Source organism: Anarrhichthys ocellatus, unplaced genomic scaffold (assembly GCF_004355925.1).
Source record: "Anarrhichthys ocellatus isolate YVR2014 unplaced genomic scaffold, GSC_Weel_1.0 scaffold39, whole genome shotgun sequence".
Classification (NCBI taxonomy): Eukaryota; Metazoa; Chordata; class Actinopteri; order Perciformes; family Anarhichadidae; genus Anarrhichthys; species Anarrhichthys ocellatus.
Genome location: NW_022280069.1, coordinates 1,275,309 through 1,285,953, shown reverse-complemented (window position 1 = coordinate 1,285,953; position 10,645 = coordinate 1,275,309). Strand labels below are relative to the sequence as shown.

The window sequence follows — 10,645 nt, the reverse complement described above, 5'->3', positions numbered from 1 at the left end:
CCTCTCTCCTCTCTCTCAAAATGCCACAGCACAACAGCACAACATGGCTAATTAATCAGAGTCGGCCTAGATACAGTACAAGACGGAGCTCATTTCTCCCCCTGCCTTGAAAACATTTTGCGCGGCGAAATAATGGTTGATGATCTATTTCAGATTAGCAATACTCATTACACTTGTTTTTGTGCTGTTGACTCCTCCAATTTTTTAAAAAACGCCAAATTTGCAAATGCACGCTTTTTGTAGTCTGAGGGTTTCCAGACTGCACTTCATCTGGAGGGGTCGGATAAGTGTCAGTGATCTCAGCCGCGTCTGAAATTAATGCTAACTGGTGCTCAGTGGCTTCTCCACACAACATTAATTCATGTAGTTGTCTCAGAGCATGCATTCCTGTTTGCCCGCATTCGATTAATGTAGATGGTAATTACATTTTAGAGCCATTAACTACAGTAAATGTGAATTTCTCAACATTAGCTGTGGAACAAGCGAACATACAAAAAGGGAACAAGGTGCAGACAAATTAGTTCATTATTGCAGGTATCTAAATTAGCTGGAAACTAAATAGTGATCAACATAGATAGTTTAGAGTCTCTTTGGAATAAAAGTCCGCATTTCTTTTGAGTGCAGCATTTGATTTGTCAGGTGTTTTGTATTTTTTCAAGTGGCAGTTTGCAGTAGAGGTGGGCAGTAGACTATTTCCCCTTAAAGATGAAGCTGCCATCAGGTACATTCACCCAGAAATAGACACAGGTCATTGCCGTTCTATATGGCTTAAAGTTATAATAGTGCGGCTGACACTGACAGCCGAGAGAGGGTTCTGTAAAGGCCTGTAATTTTCTAAGCCATCCACTCCTCTCTGGCTTAATGGGCCGGGGCTTTTGCTGGGAACTCCGGTTAGTCTTCAGCTTTGATTTGCCAGGAAGCCATCCAGCATTCTTGACAGCCTCGAAAATAGCTTACGGATAAATGGTGGGAGGAAGAAGGTAATGGAAAAAAAGAAGAACTTGTGGTGGGCTTTGGATGGTTTAGATAGTAAGCCTTCTGCTGGAGGAGTCTCAAGTCCATTTGATGTTGAGAAAGGGAAGATTTGTAGCAGGCTTTTAGGGTTCTGCAGCGATCATAAACCTGCCATCTTTCTTCGTGTGCAAGGTTGAGCTGCCAGCTTAACTTTAGACAGCACCTAACCTTTGTGTGTGTGTGTGTGCGTGTGTGTACCCGAGCGCATGTATTATTGAACTTGTGTCAGATATATAGCGGCGCAGGACAACATATCTGCTTTTTAAGCCGTGTCCAATAATAGCAAGAGATAAATAGAAGGAATAATGCAAAAACAAACAATAAAACTGCCAAAAATGAGTCTGTCACAGGAGATAAAAGCAGAGTGGTACAAGTAAGCAGGCAGCTAGTTGGAGAGAGAGAGAGAGAGAGACCCGAAAAGGGCTGTGAGTTGACGAAGATGAGCAGACGGAGGAGTGAGCGTGAGACAAGGAAGCCCACTCAGAAGTGAATCTGCATTTCCTGCCACGATTAATCTGTCAGCGCGAGCACTTGTGCAGATTATCCTTCTCGAGACACAGGAGTGTGACTTGTGCACGGGACGGAGGATTATGTTTAGGGAATTGAGGAAAAGAGAAGTAACGCATGTTCTGAGAAGTTAAAAGATGTTCAGGCGGACTTTAAAAATCTGCAACCTTGCGTGTGAAATATCGGTTTCCTTGCGAGGCTCAAACATGAGGGGGATGGCGATGACTGATGACAGCGGTGAAGAGGTTGGGCCACAAGCCTATATCCTTGAACTGTCAGATAAGAGTGTAAAGCATGAGCAGTGACCGGCAATCATCCCACTATCTTGATGGAAGGTCAGGAAGAGTGTGGACCAATCTGCGTTATCTCAGGATTTAACGCAAATGAACTATACATATTTATCTTAGAGTTCTGCTGCAATTTTTCAAGCAAATAATCTGTCAGTGTTTGCTAATAAATGTTGAAAAGCAACTGGGAAAAGTTTGCTCCAATCCTTCATCATTTTATGTTTGATCATTTATAAATAAATGTGTGCCAAAAAAAAAAAAAAGGTTTTTGCTAAAGAAATTAACTTATTGAATTGCCAACATTTACAGCTGCTCCTCTTCTTTTCTTTTCCTCTCTCTCTCTCTCTCTCTCTCTCTCTCTCTGTTTCTCTTTTAGTGATGGAAGTCTGTCCACCAAACAGATTGTTTTCCTGCAGAGACCCATCTTGGGCCGAAAGAAGAGGGAATCCAAGGTACACAACCTCACATTCCTCTCTGTGTTTCTTGGCTGATGTGTTCTCCCACCAGTCGTTCAGACACCTGCTAACCATCTATCCAGGGCCAACATCATCTTTTGCCACCTTCAGTTACGCAGCTGTTTTTGTTCTACTTAGCCAAACACGCACAGAGCGCTGGAACATGTGTGAGGCGACTCCTCTCTGTTTGAGATATCGGGAGTTCCTCAGCAACAGACAAATGTGTTGTTTGGAGAAGCAGGGTTGGTAATGCTTTCTAGGCGACCCTGAATAGCGGCGATAACCTCTAAAGCTAACCTTTGTCCGCAGTGGAATGAATCCACGTTGACGCTTTCTGTGACCCGAATTTAAACTGCCATCACAACTACAAATTTAATAGGCCTTAAGACTCAGGGAATTGCTTGCGTTAACAAGAGTTTCTTGGCCGGTTCATTGCAGTCTATCTCAGTTCTCTTTATCCATGCAGTGTGTTGAACCCTGCAGAAGTTGTTCAGGTAATTGACGACATATTGCATTAACTTTTTGCCTGTTTGTTTGGTCAGACTGCAGACCTGGAGGCCACCAATACCTCCCCTCAGAGTGGCCTCAATTTCCTCCTCGGCATCAATGAGACTCATTTGAATTAGCTTGTTACGCCAGTGGAATATTAGATCCGCTGTGATCCATTCTTAATTAAGTCTGTGAGCACTGCTTTGTGCCCAAAAGCATATTTAAAGAGTCACAATGCGCTCCATTAACGGTCTAATGTAAACTTTGAATGTTTCAGAAATTGATGTTCAAGCCCCGAAGCAAGTCCAACAAGAACTGCATCAAAGACACGGCAAAGAACAAGAAGAAGAAAAAAACAAAGACCGAGAAGGATGCAGACGATCCCAAGATTGACGACAGAGAGAAGGTTGAGAAAGAGGAAGACCAGAGTAGGGATGAGAGGGTGAACGCAACAGATATAGAGGCAGCAAGAGAAAGTGAGACGTCCAAAGAAAGGGAGGCGAGGTGTGAGGAAGATAGAATGATTGATGATGGGATTGAAATAAGCATTGAAAAGAAAGATGGAGGAGCAGAGACAGAGGACAAAGGAGCAGAACACGGCACAGTGGAAGAGGGAGAAGAAAAGATGGCACTGGAAGGAGTGGGAACAAAAGAGACCGGAGAGCCTTTAGAAAACGGGGAGGTCCAGGAAGTGACGGAAATCGTTGCGACCGTCGAAGCTCGGCGTGAGACCAAAGAAAAAGAAGGCGAGGGCGTGGCAGAAGCTGTGATCGAAAACGGGGTGGAGACGGACGAGGAGAAAGACGAGGGCGAAGAGATCGCGATCAAACGCAAGACGGAAGAGCCGGCAGGCGTGGAGGTCATCGCCAAGGAGATCACGGCAGATTCACAGGCCACACCGACTATCGAAAGCCAGGAGAAGGAAGAGTAGCCCCAAGTAGTCCGAGTCAAGATTCTTTTCCACCCTACCTCTCAAATTCCCCCATCGTAAGAACTGGTTCACAGTTGTTGTCCCGGATCCAAATTAAAGGGGCTTCGACCCCAATCGCTGCAGCATTTTCCAAACCGACCAACTTTCATAGACAATTCACCCGCAACCTGCCATAGTGTAGCTACAGAGAGATTCCATGTAACGTCAGCCCTAATGCATTATCTCACATACTGAATGTATATATATATATATATATCAAACACAGATTTTCAATGTGGAGACACTGGAATAACAGGAGGAGGATCGACAGGGGGTTGAAAATCTAGAATGATGCCATGATCAGATTGGAGCGCGTTTTCTTTTTGTTGAAGAAGAAACAGTTTAAAGGCCTGGTCACACCAGCAAAATGAATTTCCTTTCAATGGAATTGCAGAAATAATTGAGTTTGTTTGTCAGGGCAAAGTAAATATTTTCGTAAGCCATCCTGACAGTGTTAAAACTGTACTGGAGGAAGCTATCGTAGCTTAGCTTAGCTGTGTTGCGCCATCCACTTTTAATTCACCTCCTCTGTCAGAATGTAAACTGCTACAGAGAATCAGAGTCAATGCTACAAATATGTCTTAAACTGAAACTAAAAATAGCTAGGAGAACTGTTAAGAATGCCTAACGCTAGCTTGTTAGCATTTGTAGTTTACTAACTAGCCTTGTGAATAGTCCCTACACCCTTAATTACACTGTGCCACTTTCTGGTGTGACCAGGCCTTTAAGGGAGGAACGTTACATGCGTAGAAATAGAGGAGTAGAACGGACATTCCCACTGAAGTCAACGTAGCAGGATGGTTAGAGCGGCGGCCATTTTTATGTGGAACGTTGCAAAGCAGGCTACTTTCAAATAATCAAATGACCACAGCGAACAGCTCGATGTCCGTTCTACTCCTATTCTATTATTATGGTTGCATGATTTTCAATGGAATGTAATTCTAAGGGTTAATTACATAAACTGAGAGAACAGCAGCGACTGTGGATCGGAGGAAAGCTCTCTGGTTGCGTTTGAGAACCATAAGTCCTAATAGATAAAGCACCCGTTACAAGAGGTACTTATACTGAGAGCAGCTCTTTTTCAGTTTGTGAAGCTGAGAAAAAGACAAGTCACCTCCGAAATCAGGCAGAATTTTGACAGGTCATCATCCACACGACATGACAATTTTAAGGGCAGGCATCTTTGTGCGATCACAGACCGCATCGCCATTTTCCGTTCCTTCGTTCTGTGCACCAGAGTCAGTCGGTTGTGATGCGGAGGGAACTCGGAGGAGAGTGCTAGTAGAGGTGATGGCAAAGGCGTTTGTTGCGACAGGCAATCCAAAGTAGGGTGAAGAGATAATTGTTTACGCTGAGCTCTAAGCCGTCAAGTGCTTCAAAGAGAGCCGATAATCACTCTTTGGTGTGTGGTGTGCTAAGCTCACCTTGCATACAGAATGTTCCATATTCAGAGCCGAGTCAGATAAGGATGTGAAATTCAGCTGAATGTTTGCAGCTCGGGGGGGGCAAACTCATATTCAGATGCACCTAGTTAGCGCTCACATGCAGGAGTGAGGAATTATTTTTTGCACAAAAGTTGCATTTAAAAAAAAGAAATTTGATATTTCCAGTCAACGGCCACAAACAAAAGCTCTCATCAGTGCGGGGACACGGTTAAGACCGAGCCTTGTTGTTTACAGGGACCCAAAGGAACTGGAGATCGAGGGGAGAGAAATTGAGACGTAGAAAGAGAGCGAACCAGAAAAGACCGCAGAGGATAAGGGAGTCAAATAAAAGAAATGAATAGGCTCATTCAAAGTAACGGCCGCTTGCGTACGGCATTCCCCCGTTGAGATTCCCTTCATTATTTTACCTCCAGCTCTTTAAGCACCTCTTTCCCAACATCATTTCTGACAATAACCAAGTCATAATGTGCTGTTTCATGGCACCTTGTAGCTTTCCATTTACAAAAAAAAAGGGGGGGGGGGGGGGGGGTGAAAGGGAGGCAGGAAGGTGGCGACGTTCACGGTGTGGAGCTCTCATTAGCTCACTAATGGCTTTTGTCAGTGGGGTATCTGTCAGGAATCATGCATTTATAATGTGGGTCACTTATTGGGGGATGGATTGAAAGCAAACCCCCCCTCAACATGTCATGCAAATAGCCTTCAGATTTAAGCTGATGTCATGGGGAATCATGTGCACTGAGGAGGAAGAGTGTGTGCTCAAAATTTTGGGAAAAGAAATTACACGCACCTCCTCATACAATATATATATATCAGAAAGCCTATTTATTAAAATGTTAGCTTTCGGTTAATCAAGAACGTATACTACCTGCTGTCCTGCTTCACACGGGCTATAATTTGTCATAATTTGTATCTTTTGGTTTTATGAGAATGGATGATACTTTGGTCAAGAGAAACGTCTCCTTTTCGGAGATGACACTCTTCAATTACACACAAGTAAGATCGATTATGCTGAATAAGTGCTCTCCTTAATGAATCCGCCCGCCGCTGAGATTTTCAATGTAAAATGGCAAGTGATTTTGTGTAGAGTAGAATATAAAAACTGTGACCAGCTTAGCCTTATTACTATACTGTAAATGCCCCACGATCTGCTTTTTAGAAACGTCCTTTAGAGGCACAAGTGATTTCAGTGTTATATGTTTGTTATAGTGGAACAGGAAAGATTTGCTGCAGCCCGTGTTGGTATTTTTTAAGCGGTTTTTCCCTGTTTTATTACTGGAATTCAGAGTGAGGGGATACAAGTGTTTGTCTATATTGAAGGTAATAGGAGATATTTTTAAGATGTTTTGAATTTCTTTCTTTTCTTATTGTTGTGAATGTTCTGTTTTTGAGTCCAGAGATTTTATTGTGGGCTTCGTGTTGCCTCTGCTGTTTCGCTAAAGCTTGCTAAAGATGTGTTTCTGACCGACGCTTGGACCTACCTCCCGAGGGCCGTTGTTGGTTTTAAACCCACAAACGTAATGCTCTTTGTCCTCCCGCCCTCCACTATGACGGAGTCCAGACCCATGGGCGGGATCGCTAATGGCAGACGAGGTCAAGGGTCATATTTGAGCCGGAATGGATTTTTTCACAGCTGTACGCAGTTTGAAGGAGCACGTGACAAATGACCACTCTGATAATATTGAATTAGGATATGAAGTCATATCGTATTCTCTGTGGTGTTTTCTTTTCTTTCTTTTTTTTAATCTTCCTTCTCTCAGCTGCTTTTAGCTTTCGGCTGTTTGAGCTTTAATAAGCACTTATTGTATTCAAGGAATATTTGAAGCTACCTGTGGCATCAGAGCTGCTGGGGGAGCAAATAAGACTCAGCTGTCACTTTCACGCGTTTGTCAGGATGTGACAAATATGAATTATTATGAAAGGCAATACCAAAAGACGCCTTTTGATAGCCGACGAGCTCATTGGGAATATTTTGACAAAATGTCCCCACTGGATCCTGGTCAACGTATTTCGACAGATTTAATCAATTTCTTCATTTTCCCCGTCGTCGAGATAAACATAACTGTCATCTACTGTATCTGCTTTATGAATTTGTTTCAGTATTCCTTCTCTTTTTTTTTGTTGTTTTTTTTTCATCTGAAACTGTGACATTTATTCCCCTTTGGCATCCTGTGAAAACAGACAGATCAGATTCCACAACATCTAGAAGAGCAGACTTTGGAAACATCGGTTAGGGGCGAGGTGATGTCATGTGACATGACTGAGTTTCCAACTCCTCCTACGGTCCGGTTGGACTTCCACAAGCAAAGATGGTCGTAACTTTGACTAAAGTTACAGGCGGCCCTGCATCCGCCCGTCCTACCTGAGGCCGCGGCCTCCCTGATAAGGGCTGATTGGTGGCAGTGCAGTCTGACCTCTGACACGAGTACACTTCAGGGACTGTGGGTAATTGAGATTTGTTTTCCTGGTAAAAGAAAAACACAGACAGAGAGAGAAAAGCGAGGCAGGATCTCACACTTCATCAGTTAAATGATGCTGAACCACGTTCGTGAAAAGGAGGAGACCTTTGACTAATGTTCGACTGAAATATACATTTGCAGCTCTCTGCCCATTTGTGTAAAAAAATACAAAAAAAAAATACAAAAAAGATCATATACAGTTTCCTGTCTTCTATCAGCATAATCGTCTCTGAGCCTCAATAGTGGCGCTGGTGCAATCGTTCTTGGTGACGCTGTAAAGAAAAATAAAACGCAATGGTTAATTTCCTGTGTGCTACTATGATGTGAAATGGGCAGAGTAGAAATGACAGAACATGATACAATAGGATGCCATCTTTTTGGGGGGTTTTTTCTTCTGCGTTGTCACTTTAGCTTGCTCACAGCCTCTGGAAAATGTATTCTTAGGTTTTTGTCTGATGTTTTTTTTTATCACCTCGGCTGCCATCTTGAATGTTGAGTATCTTTGATCATGTGCCGTTGTCACTTGCATAGCAGTGTTTGCTATCGACGAGGATAAAAGTACTCTTTATCTTTGCTATCCCGAGTATGTCCACATTCCTATTGTTCATGACATCTGTACAATTTGTATATTATAAAATGATTTATATTTAATGTGTACACGTGTCGTTGCTTCTTTTTGTGTCAGAGGAAATATGGGATCTGTTTGTTGAGGCAGCGGCTATTAAAAGTAACCGAGGTGCTTAAGCACAAAGCTTTTCAGGAATTATAGTTTGGCTCTAGATTTGACTCGTAAACTCGTAACTTTATTCCCTTGGTAGTATAAATATTCTTGCAGTATTTTCCTCTGTATGTATGATATTTTTCCACACATTTGAGCATAAAACTACAGCGCGTATATAAGGTTGCCACATAGCAAAGTGACATTCACATAATTATGTATATTTATTTTGCATCCGTATGAGGAAGTGACCACAGAGCTGCCTCTCCAGTCTGCAAAACACTCACAAGACAGAGATTATAGAGAGAAAGAAGACATCAAGAGAAGACGGAGCGGATTCGAGCACTACATCTTTACCTAAAACCTTGAGAATCAGCAGACACAATGGACAGTGCTCGAGCGACCTCTGTGCCATTAACCAGCAAAAGAAATGTGTTCAGGTGTCACACAAGGATGGTCCACGCTGTCTTTGGAGAAAGAAAAAACTAGAGGAAAAAATGGCAACTTCAGTTCACTGAACGCAGTGAAGATACAAAAAGAAGCAGAATGAGAGAACTTGTTGGTTGTTTTTTTTGTCTTTTTAAATCTGCTCCATCTGGTTATTACCTTCATGACTGTGGAGACCTTAGAATAGCTCGACGTTATAGTTATTACACCCTCACCCATACAGCACAAAACAGCAATACCATTTATCATGCCCTTACATCAAAACAATGCCATTCTGCCCCAAACCTGTCCCTCATGCGTCAATATTTCACATAAAAGCCGAGGCCGGCTGCCATGATAATAACCCTACAGTGTTTTATGAACAGAGTATATTTACAGTTGAGTCAACACAGCCGGTGTGATCTATAAGTCATGAGCTGGGAGCCCAGGGGAGCTTAAGGTCATTAAGACGAGGGCTTTGCCTTCGAACTAAAACCACCAACCCCTCATCCATTCTGTTCACTACAGGAGGCGTTAATTGCTCTGGAGGCAGATTGGGGACCGTGGCGAGCCGCTAAGCTGGTCAGAAACACTCTGAGGCTGCTGTTTGGACATTAGACGTGTGACCCGGGGCGTTACATCCTCGCTGTGTAGACCCAGAGGTAACGCTACGCAAAAAAACTTGCTGAGGTTGCAGCATGTTTTTAAATAATAAAGTTCCTCTTGAGAGTCGGAGGAATGTTGTTTTCCGTGATTGTGGTAGAAGATGTCATTACAGCATTCAGGCCAGATTTGATGTTGATTCAATGCAGGCTTTGGGGCCTTTGTGCCCAGAGGGCCTCTGTGGTTCACTAAGAGGTGGAGCTATACGGCGGTTCCAGGTGTTCAACGCTGAATTGATTGATCCAGGATTCATTACACGCATGAAATCAATCTAAAAATGCTTTTATTAGATGTGTCCTGTCACAAAAGTTTAGTTTTTTGTTTTTTTCTGGTGAGATGTAGGTTCAAGTTCCCCTTGACGCTGCACTGCCATCTAGTGGCTGTCCAAGGGCTTGTGTGCATCATCTTTAATTTATCAAATTAAAAAAAGACAAGGTTTCAGATTCTCCATTGAGACAATTTACAACTTTTCTCAATCACTTAGGTTTTTAAAGGCTTCATAAGTAGCTTTTACCTTTTATTCCCCTTAAGGCTTAATTGGAGCTCCAGCTCGGCCTATTTTACACATGCAGTAAAGGGAGGGATGCAAAAACTACTAGAATATTATACACAAGTAAAAGTACAATTAACCTATTTTCAATAAAAATGTACTCATCAAAATGTAGTCCAAAATTATTCCGATAATAATTCAGTCAGCTAAAATGCCCTTACGTTCAAACACAACAATAACTTTCATGCAACTTATTTTCAATTTTGAATATGCAGCCGCCTCTGTCGGTACAGCTTTTAATAACCAACAAAGAGACAAAACAAGCATATAAGGATAAATAGTGCATAAATAAACACTTCTTATTGAAGCAACAGTAGAATAAAACATCGCCAAAGAAAACACAGAGATCTTAAAACAATATCAACTCCACAGCCGCTGCAGCCATAAACACACATTACATCAGAGGAGAGCCTGCTCAGTTTCAGCTCATCCTGTAGTGCGACAGAAACACACAGTGCTACGTTTCTATGCAACGCAGTAGATGTAAACGTCCTCCTCTGTGCGGTGTAGTTACAACATAGGTGTGTTGTTGTACTCACCTGTCTGCAGGTCATGCGCACCGCAAAGTCCTCCACAATCTGCTCTAGTTGAAGTCCTCTGCTAGTTCATTCTTTATCCATAACCAGTCCATTTAACTTCTCATTGTCCCAGTATAACCAGTCCAT

General features: G+C 42.6%; 1 protein-coding gene across 2 annotated transcripts in view; it reads left to right on the top strand.

Moving 5' to 3' along the window:
- The window catches only part of rftn1b (raftlin, lipid raft linker 1b), a 95,642-nt gene extending 87,364 nt beyond the window's left edge, over positions 1 to 8,278 (top strand). For both annotated transcript variants that reach the window (XM_031867478.1, XM_031867477.1), the window contains exons 9-10: positions 2,185 to 2,260; positions 3,030 to 8,278. In XM_031867478.1, coding sequence (XP_031723338.1) covers positions 2,185 to 2,260; positions 3,030 to 3,683 — 730 coding nt within the window. In that variant the 3' untranslated portion in view covers positions 3,684 to 8,278. The remainder of the gene's footprint in view (positions 1 to 2,184; positions 2,261 to 3,029) is intronic.
- The last annotated feature ends 2,367 nt before the right edge of the window (positions 8,279 to 10,645 follow it).